Raw genomic sequence first — 18,802 nt, 5'->3', positions numbered from 1 at the left:
TTACCAGCCTTTTGTTGCTCCCGTCTCAACTTTTTTGGAACATGTTGATGGCATCAAATTCAAAATGGGCATATTTTTTTCAAAAAACAATAAAATTTCTCAGTTTCAACATTTGATATGTTGTCTTTGTACTATTTTCAATTAAATATAGGGTTTAAATGATTTGCACATCATTGGATTTTGTTTTATTTACGTTTTGCACAGCATCCCAACTTTTTTGTTCTCAGGAATATCTAGATGTACATGTTTTTAAGTTGCTGTAGGGGTTTCTGTTAAATTAGTAAATTAAACAGAATTTAGGATGCATGCAAAATAGTAATCACTGTTTTGGTGTAGTAAATAGGAATAGTCTTTGCGGTTGTGCTCATGAGATGTATAAAAGACTTTTTAAAGGTGGTTAGGTGGTGGTGTAAACAAATAATAAAACTTGCCACAGCAAATGAACATAATCCATTATGCCTATAGCAAACACAAATTAGACACAAATTAATGTTATGAGCTTGACTGGCTTATTTGAAAACTTAAAAATGTACAAATTAGAAACATACTTTGAAGAATATGTGGATAATCGATTTCAGTTTGATATCAAGATATTCTTCAGATTATATTTTTAACATACGATCGAATCTAGCTTCACCTCTTCTAGTTCTGACAGAAAGTCACACATTTAGCCTACGCCACAGAAGGGGTCCTTGCAACATTTGACCACTGCGCGACCGTGAGACGGAAGATGCGGAGTGTGGTAGCCTGACGGGGTAGAACACCATTACTGTAGCAGATGAACCTGTACTGTAACCGATAGCAGCGGTTCTTTCAAGCGCCAGAGCGGGAGACTGACTATATTTTAATCTGCGTTGAAGAATCTCATCGGGGACGTGGCAGGGAATATCCGTGAATCTGCGACAAAGAAAGAAGCGTAGCATTCGGCCTTTGAGAAAAGAAGACGTTAACACTGAATGACATGGTGTCTTTGTTTCTGCTTATGATCCTCTGCATTGGCGCGTCTGTCCCAGATCCGACAACCGGTGAGTTAGATAAAAAAAGCTGTTCGTTTTCCGGCAAGTTCGTAGAGTATATACAATAACCATCCATTAGCATACCTGTCGTTCGTTTGGACGTCCCTGACTCGCACTTGGCCAAGGCCAAGTTTCACAAACCCAGCTTCTCTGTGTGAAAATAGCCTTCTTTTTCGGTATACCCGAGAAATGTTCTTTAGCAATATAACGTCTCCAAACATGACCTAATAAGATTTTTTTTTTTTGTGCAGAAATAAAGGAGAGGACTGACGAAAGGATATTTCAGGTTATAATTTTATAAGTAGCATTAGCCTACACCACTCCACATGTTACAAAAAACGAAGAACCAATACAGAATGAATATAGGCTAGAATGAGCAGTACAAGATACTTCTAGCACTAGTGTTTCAGCTCTCTTATATTACTAAACTTTATCTCTATGATTTATCGTAATGCAAACTAGTTTTCAGTACAGAGACGTGACGGGTAATAGGTCATACTTTAGTGTCATTCAAACCGATCTGATTCTGTCATTGTTGCGTTCATCACTGTCCTTAAAAGTCTAGAGATGAAGCCATCTTGAGTATTCAGATGTGAACCTGTCATTGATAATGACAGAAGCGATTGTACAGTGGCAGGAATAAGTATTTGAACCCTTTGGAATTACCTGCATTTATGTATAAAGTCGTCAAACACAGTCTGTGCATAACTAATAACACAAAAATTAATGCATTGATCTTGTCCATCTTAAAAACATCATTCAAACATTTACAGTGTAGGTTGGAAAAAGTTTGTGAATCCCTAGGCTAATGACAACAAAGGCTAGTTGGAGCCAGGAATTTGCAAACCTGACGTCCAGTCAGTGAAATGAGATTGAAAGTGTTGGTTGGGGCTACTTTGACTTATAAAAACCAATCAAACATTCTATTCACATCAGCATGTGCTGATGTGAACCATGCCTCGCAAAAAAAAGAGATATAAAAAAGACTCACTATCAATAATTGTTTTTGTATGAAGCTGGAAAGGGCTACAAAAGTAGTCTCAAATAGTTCAGGTATTTATTAGTCTACAGTTAGACAAACTGTCTATAAATGCGAATGATTTAGTACTGAGTCTGCTCGCCTTTGAAGTGGCCGTCCAGCCAAGGTCACTCCGAAGACACAGTACAAAATGGAAAATGAAGTAAAAAGAATCGTAGAGTAACAGCTAACGGCTTGAAGGAATCATTGGAACTTGTTAACATCTTTGTTTATGAGAAAACAGGCATGGTGGCCTTGGCACAAACGGAGAAAGCTGCTGCTCTTCAAAATATAAAAAACATCATTACATGGCTGAAGTTTGCAAAAGAGCGCCTTGACACACCAGAACACTCCAAAAATGTTTTCTGGACTAATGAAACCAAGATATTTCGGAAAGAACACATAGCACTGCATATGGAGTAAATAGGTCACTACATACCAACATGGAAACATCATCCCAGCTGTGAAGTATGGTGAAGTAAGCATCATGATCGTAATTGTTGAGGGAAAAATGAATTAACAAGCTTATCATAGTATCCTACAGGATCATGTAAGTGCGGCATGTCTGCAAGCTGAAGCTCAGTGGAAGCTGGGTGATGCAGCAGGACAATAACTTGAACATCGAAGTAAACATACTTCAGAATGGCTTGTGAAAAAAATCCACATTTTGGAGTGGCCCAGTCAGAGCCTAGACCTTAACCCAATAGAGATGCTATGGAATGACCTCAAGAAAGCCATTCACACCAGACCTCCAAGGAATGTCTAAGCTGAAACAGTTCTGTAAGGAAGAATGGTCCAACATTCCTCTTGGACCTTGTGCAGATCTGATCTGCTGGAAGTGCTTGCTTGAGGTTAGTGCTGCCAAAGCAGGGTCAACCAGTTATTAAATCCAATGGTTTATTTGCTTTTTCCACAAGCACTGTGAATGTTTGATTAGTGTGCACAATAAAGACATGATTATTTTTTCAAATTATAATTGTTTGTGTGTTGTATTAGCTTTAGCACATGGTGTTTGTCCATACTAGTTAGATGAAGAACAGATCACATCTTACGACCAGTTATTATCATTATCATGATTATATCATTATCATGAGTCATTATCAACACTGCATATAATAGCATAGAGGACACACATAGATTCACTTTTGGAAAATATATATATATATTTCATATATATATATGTGTGTGTGTGTGTGTGTGTGTGTGTGTGTGTGTCTGTGTGTGCATTGGCTATATATGTGTTGTAGAAGTCACAATTAATTATATAGAAAGTTTGGAAATCCCCTCTTGCCATAACACACATCAACTCAAGCTGATACTTTAATAACTCGTATAGTCCCTTCAAGAGATAGAAAGACATAACCTTCAGTCAGAAATCTCTTTTGCTTGGAACACATTACATATATATGCTAATTCCTCCAAGGGAAGAAAGAAAAAGGCAGTCATTTCAGTCTGTGATTTGTTTTTGTTTTTGTTTTGTTTTTTTTATAAGAAAAATGACTGTAAAAGTCTGTAATGTAATTTTAAACCTGCAGTGTCACATTAGTAGTTGACCAGTGAAGCTACAGAACAAGCTTGGTCTGCTTGAAAATCTTTGCTGAGGGTATGGTATGCGGTGTAATTTGCAGAATTTGATGCAGCACATAATAAGAATTTCAAAATGAGCTTTAAAAATTTGATTAAATAACCACAAATATTATTAATTTTTTTCATGTTGTTATTACTGTGTTATTACATTCAAAGTAGATGTATGTGAGCCCATCTCTTGTGAAAATGATGCAGACTGCTTCAGCACACCAACAGATGAGGTTTTGTCTTGTGAGTATTTTGTTGAGCATCTTGTAAGTATCTTTTCGATGTATTGAATAGCTGGGTATTTTTGTCTTAAATGAGTTACTCCAAGTTACTTCCTATGTCAAGTAGTGTTTCCCAATCCTGGTCCTGGAGGCATGCTGTTCTGCATGATTTAGTGCTTTTTCTGCTCTAACACACACACACACACACACACTACAACTCAGTAAAGGTTTTAATGAGCTTGTTAGTTGGATCAGGTGTGTGGGAGCAGTGAAAGCACAGGTGCAGGGCAGTGTGCCTCCAGGACCAGGGTTGGGAAATACTGATGTAGAGGTTGGAGAGGATACTGATGTAGAGGTTAGAGGTCAGTTGCACACAGTATATCCAGTCAAAGTTTACAACGGCACTTTTTACAACGGCACTTTTTACAACAGGCGTTGCCACAAAGCAGCTTCACAGAAAAATCCTGGTCCAGGCCCCCATGAGCAAGCCAAAGGTGACAGTGTCTGTGCATGCACAGCTTTATAGGCTTTATTTAATAACAGGTGGCTTTTTAGAATGTCATGATCATTGTTTCTATCTGTATCTGCATTTTGACTTTTACTGTTAGCTCTAGTCAACAGTCCTGCCAACTCATTCACCATAGTGGCGCTGATGCAAGTTTCAGAGCAACAACATATTTGGTTTAACAGTTTTTCTTTTGGAAATGCTTTTTCCACCGGCAGGCACACAATTTTATTACATGCTTCTATAACCCAAGAATAGCTGAACGAGTTTGCACTATAGTCTAAATAGTTACAGAATAATAAGCCTTAGTACGTAATAAGCCTAAAATCTTAAGGGGTTAACTGATATCTTACACATCTCCTCTTTTGTCTTCAGTTTGAAAAATGAGTAACAATTCACTCTTTCCACCAATCTCTTGGGAAATTGGGCAAGTTTTTAGATTAAAAGTTTTTCAGTGGTATCCTAGTCACAGTTACGGTTGCTGGGCTGTGAAGGGCCGACTGCGTGAATTTGCTACAGTGCAACCCTGAGGCAGACTAGTGCTGCATCTCTAGTTAGTTAAGAATATCAAAGACGGAAGCTCACCAATTGTGGGTGATGCAGGCAAAACAATTAGCTTTCTATTAATTTGTTTTTGGGCATCTATTTTTGCCTAACAAACAGCATATAATAAGTTTCCAGGGAGACCCCAAGAATTTTGATTTTGAGACATTCAGGGGGTCCAAAAGGTTAATTAGGCAGTTCTGGATCCTCCAGGACCCCTAGCGTTTCACACCTTGCTTGTTACCTACATTTGTCAAACACGTCTTGGCTTATTGACAACAGTATAGTGCTAAGAGGAAAATAATTGCCAAAATGTATTCTTTGTAGGTTGTATTAGTTTCTGTTGCTGTCTTGACACTGTTCTTTATATAAGTCACATTTACCATGTATTTTAGTAATATCTGTACAAAAGCCTTCCTTCATGCACAAATATATATATAACCCTGTTACCAAAGAAGTTGGGACTTGGGAAAATGTAAATAAAAACAAAATGCAAAGATGTGCAAGTCATTTAAACTCTATATTTAATTCAAAATAGTACAAAAACAAAATGTCAAATTTCAAACTGAGGAGACCAATTGAAGTAGTTTTGAAAGTGTGAAATGTTTTCCCATTCTTACCTTACATAGGATCTTAGCTGCTCAACAGTTTGGGGTCTTCTTTGTCGTAATTTTAATTTCATAATGCGCCAAATGTTTTCAGTGGGTGACAGGTCTGGACTGTAGGCAGCCCAGTTTAGCATCAGGACTCTTTTACTACAGACCCAATCTGTAGAATGTAGAATGTAGTTTGGTAATGTCTTGCTGAAATAAGCAAGGCGATTCCTGAAAAAGACGTCATCCAGATGGCAGTAGATGTTGCTCCAAAACCAGTATATTTCATTCAGCATTAATAGTGCCTTCACAGATGTGCAGTTCACCCATGCCATGTGCACTAATGCACCCCCATACAATCATGAATGCCAGCTTTTGAACTGTGCACTGATAACAAGTCAGATGGTCCCTCTTTAGCCTGGAGGATGCGATGTCCATGATTTTCAAAAAGAATTTCAAATTGTGCTTTGTTGGACCACAGGGCTTTTTTCCACTTCCCCTCAGTCCATCTTAAATGAGCTTGGGCCCAGAGAAAGCAGCAGCATTTCTAGATCTTGTTTATGTACAGTTTCTTCTTTGCATGGTAGAGATTCTGAGTCTATGCAGTGATTTCCAGTACAATCATGTCTGTTATTAATGCAGTGCTGCCTGAGGGCCCAAAGATCACAGCTAGCCAATATTTTCAGCCGTGTCTCTTGCACACTGAAATTTTTATATACTTTATATACTTTTTTATACTTTTTTATACTTTCTAAAACTACTGTTTCTTTTATTCAGGCCAATCTGGCAATCAAGAGTAGAGTCATTCTTGAAGTATAAATTTGTACCTATTTATTTACAAAATCAATAATTTAAAAAAAGGATTTTTTTTGAATATTTGGATTAAAATCTTGGTCATGACATTTTGGAAAGTTATCTATTGCAAAACTCTTATAATCTCTTGGTTAATATACCAAAATAATAAATAGCAGAGGCAAGAAGTGAATGATTATGGTATTTAGTGGTGTAAATAAAGATATTTCTAATCTCAAGGCAGAGCACATTCCTGTAACTAGCTGACAGTAACTGAATTATCATGTTGAAGAAATTAAAGTATTTTATTTTTCTGAGAAAATATGTAAGAAATTCAGTATTTTACCTTTTTTTATTACTTTTACCTTTTTTATTTTATTATCTCACAGCGTCATGCCATCCAAACCCTTGCCATAATCGAGGAGTGTGTGAAGTTGGTGAGGGCTTTGTTGGATATCTGTGCAAGTGTCCGTCTGGCTTCAGTGGTGTCCACTGTCAATACAGTAAGATGCTACTTTAAATATTTGTTTTTAATGTAGAAGTAATTAGAATTATCATAGATGTTGCAATACATATTTTCAAAAAAATAGTAGAGGCAAGAAATTAATGATTTTGGCCTTTGGTTGTGGAAATCAATATTATTTTAAGGCAGAACACATTTTCTTTTATTTTATTGCAAAGTCATGAAAGAAATGTTCAGGGTTTTGTACATCATCCTCTTACATTTTCTTATATGTATTGCAGGTCAGTGACTACTGAGAAAAATCTTGTGTTGTTAGCTTGTTTTTATACATGATGGCCCTTAATTGTTTTGTTACCTTACATTCTTTTACATTATGAATGGTTCAGTAACATTATGATTATGCAGCTCAAGCTCAGTGACCTGAATTTGCATGGTTTCCCAAGTCAACTTGTGGTCACATTCTATGATGCTGCCACTTCAAAAAGACATGAAACTGAAAGAGGTTGTAGAATTAATTAAATTATATCTCCAGAATTTCTTGCCATTCCTAGTCAGGTATCAATGTATTTTCACCAGTTTCATTTAAGACTTATTCTGATTATTGCTTTAACAATGATTAGACTTCACAGTGACTCAGCTCATTAAGTTGTGCCTAAAACACTAACATCACAAACATGAATAAAGAAACGCTGCGCTAGAAATATTCTGGGATTGTGTTTATCAAATGTAAAAATAAGCCAGCATACAATGACGTCTATAATCCTGCATTTTTAAATATTTCTTTGGATGACAATTTACTGATAAATAAAATGTTTTATGCTCCAAATATGTAAAGGGTATCTGACTGTTTCATTCCACAGATTTTAATAGAGAGGAGGGTAGAACCAGAGTGGAGAAAAAAACACAGATTCAGGGTGACAGCTGACAGCTCTTATTCCCGCACCCCAGCAATCCTCACACATTAATTTGACTACCTGGACTTAGGCCTCACTGAAGAAAATTTTGCCTGAATGCACGACAACGCCTGAATGCCAGGAGTGCCATGTTTCCATCATATAGCAATAAAAGAAAAAAAAGAAAGTCATAGAGTTGTTTGGTGGCTATGAATTTGCCAGAAGACTTGGAGAACACTTAGAGAATGCTATTCTTGGGTTGTGTATTGACCCTTTTATACATCTATAAAGAATAAATTCACAAAGAATAGCTTGTAGCTTTGAATTTCTGCATTTGACACCATAGGGACAGCGATATAAAATCAGAAGGGACATATGACATAAAGGTGATGGCAATGATTGCAGACTTAAAAGGCTCCTCTAACGCTAATGTATTGCTCAATATGCTTTACTACTGATGATATGGGCTGTGTTTTACAATGTTGTACAATTTCTAGTGGATTTTACATTGTTAGGAGAACACCACAACACCACAAGATGATTCACACAACCAAAGGGGCAAAAGTGACATTTCAGCAACTTTACAGGAGGATCTAAACAAAAAATGACCATATTTTTGTCTGTGTTTTTAAATTTGAAAAAGTCACATTTTGCCAGTAATGTTTCATTCCATTTTAAATATAAAACATTGGTGCATTTTGTGACAATATGAACAAAGTTTTACATTAATAAGTTAAAAAGAAACAACAATCTATTGTAATGAAATAAAATAGCATATAAAAAATCATAATAAAATTAGTAATCCCATGAACCATTTGGCCAGATGGGCAATTGAAAAGACATTACAAATGTCTTTGTAATAATAAAAATATGTCAGCAAGTATCATGAACTGAATGATTAGTAACATTTAACTAATAATTAAAGATTAATAGCTGATTAATAACCTTTAGCCATATTACCAACTTTAAGTCTACAGCAAGGCAATGGCAATTAATGCAGCTCTAGACTTGAGAGGGTTCTCTAACACTAATATGCTTTATATACTTCTGATGATTGGGCTGTGAGGTACACTGTTTTACAATTTCTAGTGCATTTTACATTGTTAAGAGCATGGGTGGGGAACCTTTTTCACACATATCTGGTCATGGGCCACAGACTACTGTGATGTAATAAATATTAACAGTGTGGAGAATCTGTCATAGTGATACAGATCTGTCCCCGGCAGAGTGTAACCAGCGCTCCACCTCTCCTTACTATTGACATCTTTAGCTTGTTGCCCCTTTCGTTAATGGACTCTATTTTAACCCCACCTTCACAGACTTTCAGCCTTGCACCTTCCCACGTGCTTGTCTTGTCATCTGTTCCTTGATTCTTGCATGTTCTGTGTATTTTCCATTGTTAGGTTCTGTTTGTATTTGTCCGTAGGCATTAGTATTAGCATCTTTCTTTGTATTGTGATGATTCTTGATATTTGTCTCTACATTGGCATTAGCATTAGCATTATATTGTGAATTTTGTGCTTGGCCTTCTTTGATTAGTCCTATTAGTCTCTCTGTTTGCTGTTACCTCTTGTTAGCCCAGCTGTGCTTAGTCTTATTTTGCACCCTTGTCTTTTGTATTGAGTAATTGTTGCTCTTTTGTTATTGATTCTGTTTTTTTGACTTCTTCATTTTTTGTTTTTAAATCTTCTGCAACAGTATCCTCCCAGCCTGGCTTCTTATGACACAACAAGACGTGAAATTAAATTTACATAACATTACATTACATTATTATACTACTAGCTCTGGAAGGATTTAGATTTAATTTTGACTTAATTTATAAAGAATATTTAATTAATACATAACCTATAGGCTGTGTTTCTCTTCTCAGATATTAATGAATGTGAGAAAAAACCATGCAAAAACGGAGGCATTTGCACAGACCTGACAGCAAATTACTCCTGTGAATGTTCTGGGGAATACATGGGGAGGAACTGTCAGTACAGTAAGTGTTGTCCCCTCATCTATTTCAAGTCACACTCTGTCATTTTAAAGATGATTTTATTTATCCAACTTCATCTTCATAGCAAATCAAGTGGCAGAACTACACTATTTTTAAATCCATATATACTGTATGTCATTGTATTCTATCAAAATATAAACGCTAACCAGTTTTATATACTATAGAGTCAAAATATCCTCCAAACTTTTGAATTCTAGTGTTTCAGCCTCACCCTTTGCTAACAGATGCACAAAACCATGCACATTGTAATTTTCTAAAGACAAACAATGGCAATAGAATGGGCCATACTGAAGAGCTCAGTGATCTAAAATGTAACATTGTCATAGGATGTTACCTTTGCCACAAGTCAGTTTGTGAATGTTAGCCCTGCTAGATCTGCCTCAGTCAATTAAATGTTATTGTGAAATTGAAGTGTCTAGGAGTAACACCACCATTTGAACATACAAACTACAAAGTGGATCCACCAGGTGCTGTAGTGTGTAGCACATAAAAATCACCCTTCCTCTGTTGCATCACTCACTCAGAATTCCCAATTGCACCTGGAAGCAACATAACAACCTGGAAGCAAAAAAATGTGCACTGGGACCTTCACAAAGTGTGTTTCCATAACTAATCAACCAGCTGCACACGAGCCTCATATCACTATGCGCAATGCCAAATGTTGACTGGAGTGGTATGAAGCACACCACCACTAGACTTTGGAGCAGTGGAAACAAGTTCTCTTGAGTGACAAATCAATGTTCACTATCTGTCTGATTGACAAATCTGGGTTTGGCAGATGCCATGACAATGCTACCTACCAGAATGTGTAGTGCCAACAGTAAAATTTGGTGGTGGAAAGATAATGTTCTGGAGCTGTTTTTCAGGGTTTTGGCAAGGCCCCTTAGTTCTAGTGAAGGGTAATGTTAATTTTATATTTTATACAAAGACATTTTAGACAATTACATGCCTCCAGCTTTGTGGCAACAGTTTGAGGAAGGCCATTTCTTGTTCAACATGACTGTACCCGTGTGCAAAGAGCAAGGTCAATGAGGACATGGTTTGAGAAACTTGGTGTAAAGGACCTAAGGCCTGCAAAAAGCCCTGACCTCACAAATGCTCTTTTGACTGAATGGTAACTGATTCCTACTGTAAAACCTTGTGGAAAGCCTTTCCAGAAGAGAACTTTGCAAGAGGAGGTTGTTATAGCTGTAAGGGAGTGTCTCGATATTAAAGACCTCTTGTGCGAACTGCATAATGCTTTATGGCACCACGTCACACATCAACTATGGCTCTTCAGCCAACTATAAGAAGTAGCTCAGTATTCCCAGTACAAACATCATGGTAGAGGCTGCAAAGACACCAAAGAAGACAACATTATCCGAGGAAGAGAAAAAAAAAGAGATTGAGCAAGAGACCTAACAAGTAAACCCAACTGGCCTTTACTTGTTGGCAAGAGTTAAAAGAGATAAATGGATGCAAGACAGCGTCACAGCTAATGGGAAAACAACAAAAATCCAACAGCAGAGTGTACATCCCTTTATCCATTTATGAAAAACTGACGTAGACTGTAACCTTATCTGTGTCGTCCCTGTCTTACAGATTTTTGTAGTATTTCCAGATGCAAAGCTTTCTAACCTCAGTCCAGTTTCAGGCTATGCCACTCTTACACCAAATGAGCCTTGAAAGTTTGCAACCTCCTGAAATAAAATCCTTTAAAATTACCTATCTTGTGAGTTGACATGATTCTTCTCTTCTTATGTTATTTGCCAGTGTTGTGCCGAATTCCATCTCTCGGACAGAATCCGACTCCCCTTTGCTTGCACACTACAGATTACACTTGTGATTTCAGTTGTTTACACATAGAAATATAGAAATTGCGAGTGTAATCTGTAGCGTTCATATACCTCTGTAGCACGTGTGCATGTGAAGGGAAGTTGGATTCTGTATCCTTCAGCTCATCAACAAATGCATGTGTACATGAGGTGGATTCACAGTGTGACTTGTATTTACAACATATACCCTGAAACTTTAGAGGGAGCCCAAAAGCAAAAAATACCAATTCTCACATAATACTGATTTAATGCCCATGGTTTTGGAATTTGATGTCTAAAAAGCTCCTAGAGGTATGTAGTCAGGTGTCCAATTACTTTTGGCAATATAGTGAATCTTGCAAAAAGTATATGTTTGTATGTTGCCTTAAATTAATTAATTAATTATAACACAAAGCTCAACAGTATAAGCAGGCTGAAAGCAGATTTATCAGTAGTCTAACAAAACCAGATTAACAAAACCAGATCAATAGTAGGAAGTATAAATGGTCTTTATCCATTTCTTTAATTAAAGATGACGTGTTATTAATATAGAATGCAACTGTTGTGGTGTAGAAACTTTTTACTCAACAATATAACAAAACTGAATCAATTATTGAATGGTTAGTTACAGCCTTACTGCCTTAAGCACGCTCAGTCCCAAACAAACAGCTGTTTGAAGAGCTTACAAAGCTGCAAGTGCTCATTTGAGACTTGTAACTCTATTACATGTTTTTCTGGGAAACATTTTTGATGACTCAGTTAAAGTTGAATGCATTATGTGACAATTGGTGTCATGCTCTTTCTGTTACGGTTGTTTTTTTTTCTCTAAGGTGTCTATATAAAGTTGCAAACTCTGATGAAAACTGTGATCATGCTGTCTAAACACAGTAGCAGGAGCTCACTAAGAGCTAGCTTGAATAGTCTGAAATTCTTATTCGAATCTCCTTTGGAAAAGTCAGTGCGATCAACAGGGGGAGACAGCTCAAGCACTCCACTTTTACTCTCTCCAGAATGCAGGAGAGCGGATACCCTCTCCACAGATGCAAGAACTAATGATGGAAATGAAACAGTGGAGGACATTTTAGAATTTGAAAGTGAAGATAGTGTCTCTGTAAATGAAAGCAAAGATGCAGTATCCATTGATGAGACCAAAGATGTTCTGTTGAAGGGTTCAAGTTTCCCTGACACCTTTGAAGGCAAGCCAGCTAAAGACTGCATTTCAGAGGCAGATACTGTGTCAATGGCAGGGACATGTGAGAGCAAATATGAAGATGGCAATATTTTACCACTTGAGACCAAGGATAGCTGTCTTTGTGGTACTTGTAATCAATCAATTTTAACACACCAGGCAAATTCCTTGATTTTTTATTTACAGCAATATTGAGTGGCTGTGTCATCTTAGTTTGTCTGTGTCTTCTCAGGGTGTTCTGGACCTTTAGGAATGGAAGGTGGAATCATCTCTAACCAGCAAATAACAGGCTCCTCCACTCACCGTGCGCTGTTTGGCCTGCAGAAATGGTATCCTTACTTTGCCCGGCTCAACAAAAAAGGTCTTGTTAATGCCTGGAGTGCTGCAGAGAATGATCGCTGGCCATGGCTTCAGGTAATCTGTCTGCAACCTAAGCATACTGGAGAATGAGTGTATTTTCATATCATGGGAAGGTGGGTTGGTGTCCAAATTGAGGTTAGCAAAGTTTTTATGATTACAAGTAATAAGTATATGTATATAAAAGCATATAAAAGTACAGTTTCTGGTAACCATGTGAATATCTCTTTTGTTTAGATAACAGATTAAGGTTCATATCTGAGTCTAAATTTTTTTTTTAAAGTTTTTAAAGTTCATATTTGAGTCTAAAATTTGCAATCTACTTCCTACTTAGAGACACTTTATTACCAAGAGACAGAACGTTTTTAATTTTTTGACAGATTAATAAGTGAATTCAACTGAATAATTTAAGTTTTGCAAAGCAATATCTTGAAGAATTTCACACATTTTTAAAAAAGGTGTATTGGTGGCTTTCCACAACCAGCATTAGGAGATTTTTCAGTTTTTGACTTAGTTTGAAAATGACTGTTGCCCTTTACATCCTGTGTTAGTTTCATGATGAATGGATCACGAGAAATTGCCCAAAATGACTTGGAAAAAAATCTGTTTCCATTGACTTACATTAGAAGTAAAGTATGTTTTTCGCTCCTGTAAAGTTATCATTTTGGAGATACGAGGTTTTGTTCCGACAGCAGCGAGAGTTTTTAAACACGGTGTCCTCTCACTGTCCACTCTATTAGACACACCTACCTTGTTGGTCCACCTTCTGGATATAAAGTCAGAGACAAAAGTTCATCTGTTGTCATACAGTTTGTGTTAGTTATCCTCTAGTCCTTCACCAGTGATCACAGGACACTGCCCGCAGGATGCTGCTGGCTGTATATTTTTGGTTGGTGGACTATTCTCAGTACAGCAGTGACACTGAGGTGCTTAAAAATGGTAGTACAGTACCGACCCTTAAAGAACATCCTATCATATATAAGAAATTTATTTTGACACCAAAAGCAAACAGCTTTCCAGCAGTAAAAGTGATTTTTGGGTAAATGCAGCTTTAGATTATTTAAATATTTGCATAGATGTTTGTTGGATGTTTGTTCTCATTAATGTCCCCTCCCTCATTCAAGAGAATGTAGGACTGCTTTCTGAATTCTAAAAGAAGTCACTGTATTTGTTTGAAAATCTAACCATAGTGAGATCTAACCGTAGATAGTTCTATCTAATTCATTTAGGTTCCTTTAATTGTGTTGTAAATTAAACACATTTAAGCATTGCATAACTCAAATTTGATGATAAATGCATCAAAGCATTCATGAATTACCTCATTATAAGAGTGCCTCTGAGAACAGTGTACCCAGCAATGTTCTGAGAAAACATAATGACTTAAGTGATATATTCACACCACTGCCAGCTTTGCACACACTACAGCAGTGCTCTGTGCTTGCTCATCGTGAGTGTTGCTGCAGCTTAATTCAATTTTAGAAACAAAGAAAACTGGCATGCGTCATGCTTGCAGGTAGCCAGAGACCACAGTCTCTTGTTTGTTTTCTTTCATGTTTTACACCAAACCATCCATCCATCCATCCATCCATCATCTAAACCGCTTATCCTTCTGGGTCGCGGTGGGGTGCTGGAGCCTATCCCAGCTGTCATTGGGCGGAAGGCAGGATACACCCTGGACAGGTCGCCAGTCCATCACAGGGCAGACAGACAGACATACACATTCACACACACACTCACACCTAGGGGCAATTCAGCATGTCCAATGGGCCTGACTGCATGTTTTTGGACTGTGGGAGGAAACCGGAGTACCTGGAGGAAACCCACTCAGACACGGGGAGAACAGGCAAACTCCACACAGAAACGACCCTGGTCACCCGGCCGGGAATTGAACCCAGGCCATTCTTGCTGCTACCCACTGCGCCACCGTGCCGCTTACACCAAACCAGCTTTAAGATATTAAAGTAGCTAATATAAGCATTGTTGTGACTTTCAAACACATCAACACTTCTCACCCACTCCCTACTGAACACCCAGAGATGGGCATTGCTATGACACATACATTATAAGTGTTTCCTAATTATTAGATCCTTAACATATAAGTTGTTCATCATTTCTAATGAGACAGTGCTCATTGATCCTATCCTGTCCCATCGCAGGTAAATCTACAGAGACAGATGAGAGTGACTGGACTGATAACACAAGGTGCAAAACATATTGGGAGTCCTGAGTATGTGAAGTCATACAAAGTGGCCTACAGTGATGACGGAAAAACCTGGAGCATGCATAAAGTCAAGGACACTGATGAAGACATGGTATACCTGACTATATATATATATATATATATATATATATATATGGACTAGCCTAGGGTTTCTTCATTTGAGTTACACAGGTCCAAAAGATATGATAAGCTGTGAAAGGAACTGAACCACTCATCTATATTTCTCATTCAAAAGAACAGAATAGTATCTGAGCCATCTTCATCATTTGTTTACTGGTTAATTAAAGTAAATAATCAATTATGTACATATCAAGTAAATAATCAAAACATTACTGACTTTGTGGGATTTCATTTAATTTTTGCATGATACTGTCTCTAGATTTTCACTGGCAACACTGATAACAACACACCTTCTGCAAATTCCTTCAGCCCACCAATTGAAGCACAGTATATTCGCATTTATCCACAAGTCTGCAGAAAGCACTGCACGCTGCGTATGGAACTACTCGGCTGTGAGCTCACAGGTCTGATTTCCTCAGCAATAAACAGTAAATCAACATCAAAAATCAAAGGTCACATTGTGTAGTGAATATATTGTTTTTTTTTTGTTTTGTTTTGTTTGCTTGTTTTAATTGGATGTATATATTATGACTAATAGTATTCTAGCTCTTTAGTATCTAATAGTGGATTGTTTATTCGATCAGAATCAGCATACATCCCATGGAAAAAGCTACTATTAATGAAGTTCTCTTTTTTGGCTTGCGACAGGATGCTCTGAGCCAATGGGGATGAAGACAGGACACATCCAGGATTATCAAATCAGCTCTTCCAGTGTGTTCCAGACCCTTAACATGGGCATGTTCTTGTGGGAGCCCAGCAAGGCCAGGCTAGATAAGCAGGGCAAGGTCAATGCATGGACATCTGCCCATAATGACCAGTCACAGTGGCTACAGGTAAGTAAGAGACTGTTTACAAAACCACACAGAGTAATCATGCCTCCAGCCTGCCATTAGTTACACATAATAGCAAAACTAAATTCTTAGTTGGTATAAGAAAATGAATTGAACCAAAATGTGAACATTGTACTATATTCACTTACAGTCCTGATAATGGATGATCGTATACATATCAGCCCCTACTTCCTTTGTAACACTTCTCTTCATTAGGTCTTACTGAGTCTCTGTCTTAAATTCAAGTTTTCGTTTATCTGTGTCTCACATTTTAGGATACAGAAAGAGTTTTTTTTTTGATGTTATGTCATATATTTTGAATAGTACAGTGGTTTCTAGCACAACATATGGATGTGTTTTAAACAGATGCTACCTACTGTTGAGCTAGCATAGATGTGGGTTTGAGATACTTTGAAGAGTGTTTAAATATTTGATATATTCTCACTGAAATTATATTTGACATGACATTAAAAGTTGTAAAAAGGAATGCATGTTCAAATGAAGATGGCTGAAAGATATCTTGAAAAGGTTGTGTAGCCATCTCTTTTCTCTGACGCACCTAAATGATGTGCAGTGTGACAACTTCGCACATGCCACTCAGCAAACTAAGAATGAAGCAGCACATTGTTGCAACTGAGATTGCTTGGTTTGAAAGAGACTTGGCTGAACAGCCAAATGAACTTTGAAATGCTATAATCCCCTTACTATGATTGTCAAAAATACACAAGCAATTCACAAGCACTCAGACATCTGTATCTGCATAAAAGAAAGCTACAGTAGAGTGTATGTCCTGCTGATCTGGTCCTTTCTACTATGAAGGCCATTTTAATGCAAGCTGCATTTAGCAGATGATAGCCTGAAGGTAACTTCAACAAAGTCAGTAGTAGATTAGTTTAGGCGCACAATACCATTTGATTGTTTGGTATCTATAGAAGTGTGATTGATTTATGCTGTTTCTTTTACCAATGACCTTCGTTTGTTTGAGCATGTACTCCACTAAATACATCAAATGATAAAACGTGCCCTCAATATTATTCTATGTCTTCTGTGTGCACATTCTATGTGTTTTTAAGCATCGATAATCAAACATGCTTTGTAAGGTAATGACATGCATTATCACTAGGTGGATCTCCTGCTTCCGACCAAAGTCACTGGAATCATCACCCAAGGAGCAAAAGATTTTGGCCATGTGCAGTTTGTGGGTTCATATAAGCTGGCATACAGTAATGATGGTGAAAAGTGGCATATATACCAGGATGAAAAACAAAAAAAAGATAAGGTAAGATTTGTTTGCCATCATAACAGGATTTTAACTGAGTAGATTGAGATATTTGAGGATATGGTATAGACTGTTCATTTTTGTGTTTTCCCTATTGCAGTTGTCATTAACACGTTGATAATTATATGGTGAGTTGAAATAGGTGTGCAAAAACTGTAAAACACAAAAGACACTACAGGTACAGTACTTTTAAGGTGCTATAATTTAAGAGACTAAAGTTGATGAGGTTGTACCGCAACTTGCTGAATAAAACACAAAAGAACAATATGGTATTGATGGTCAGTTTTGTAAAACTCATTGATTCCTGGTTAACATGCTTTTGGGAAACCAAGCATAACATCTAGATTCCTGAAGGCTATAGTCAGCCACTGAATTAGAATTTAAATTTAAATGCATTTGAAGACTGCTATGTTATTTTTATTTTTTATATTTGGTAAACTGTATACTGTGGTACATACTGTGGTGAATTTTAAGATCATGCTTCATAGGATGTCTGAACAAAAGTGATGTACAGAGAAGAGGAAGGAAACAAAAAATCTGAAATGTATCGTATATTCTTTGTCCTCCTTTGTGGCCTCTTAATTAGGTACCTGGTACTTGCAGCTAAAGGTCACATCCTTGCCTTTCATTTGTAATATGCAAAATGGATATTCTTGTTTTTTTCCCCCCAATAACCACTTCCCACAACCAACCCTAACACATACACAAAGGCCATTAATGTCATGGTTGGGGAATGCTGTTCTTGTGGGGGTAAAAAAATGTAATTTGACAGTCAAGGACAGACACAGGAGGAAACATAAATCTAATCAAATGACACATTTCTCTTTTTAACATTGATCATTTAAATAATAAATTAATTTCTTAAGGAACAATTAGAGTACTACTTTTGTAATCATGAGTGTGCAAGTATTTAAACAGTCTTTTTCATATAATTGACAAAAATAGAAATGTGATTTATAATCCTTAGGATATAATTTGTTTTTTTGTGGTGCACATTTGGATAACTCTCATATTCCTGTTACTGATTCTGTCTGTTGTGTTGTTGACAGATCTTCCAAGGTAATTTTGACAATGAAACACACAGAAAGAATGTTATAGATCCTCCGATCTACGCTCGGTTTGTCCGAATCGTTCCGTGGTCCTGGTATGGACGCATCACCATGAGAGCGGAATTGCTGGGATGCCGAGAGGAGGAATAAAACAGATAAAATCATTCCCTCCATTAGAGACTGTTTGTAAAAATAAATAAATAATATATATATATATATATATATATATATATATATATATATATATATATATATATATATATATATATATAAATAATTCTATTATACGTGTTTAGTAAAAGGTAGGATTTTTAAATATTCCATGATAGTTGTTAGTGTACCT

General features: G+C 36.9%; 1 protein-coding gene across 3 annotated transcripts; it reads left to right on the top strand.

Moving 5' to 3' along the window:
- Positions 1 to 704: 704 nt before the first annotated feature.
- edil3b (EGF-like repeats and discoidin I-like domains 3b) lies at positions 705 to 18,652 on the top strand. Of its 3 annotated transcripts, none has more exons than XM_036595796.1 (10): positions 705 to 1,025; positions 3,781 to 3,852; positions 6,653 to 6,766; positions 9,490 to 9,603; positions 12,836 to 13,017; positions 15,117 to 15,272; positions 15,561 to 15,705; positions 15,950 to 16,134; positions 17,255 to 17,410; positions 18,460 to 18,652. In XM_036595796.1, exons 1-10 carry the CDS (start codon positions 962 to 964, stop codon positions 18,607 to 18,609), a joined length of 1,338 nt encoding a protein of 445 aa, XP_036451689.1. In that variant the 5' UTR covers positions 705 to 961; the 3' UTR covers positions 18,610 to 18,652. The 3 variants fall into 3 exon arrangements, with proteins under 3 accessions (XP_036451689.1, XP_036451688.1, XP_036451690.1); XM_036595795.1 differs by having other exon boundaries at positions 706 to 1,025; positions 3,778 to 3,852; XM_036595797.1 differs by lacking the exon at positions 3,781 to 3,852 and having other exon boundaries at positions 706 to 1,025.
- The last annotated feature ends 150 nt before the right edge of the window (positions 18,653 to 18,802 follow it).

This window comes from Colossoma macropomum, unplaced genomic scaffold (assembly GCF_904425465.1).
Source record: "Colossoma macropomum unplaced genomic scaffold, Colossoma_macropomum, whole genome shotgun sequence".
In the NCBI taxonomy this organism is placed as follows: Eukaryota; Metazoa; Chordata; class Actinopteri; order Characiformes; family Serrasalmidae; genus Colossoma; species Colossoma macropomum.
This window is presented reverse-complemented; position numbering and strand designations above follow the sequence as displayed.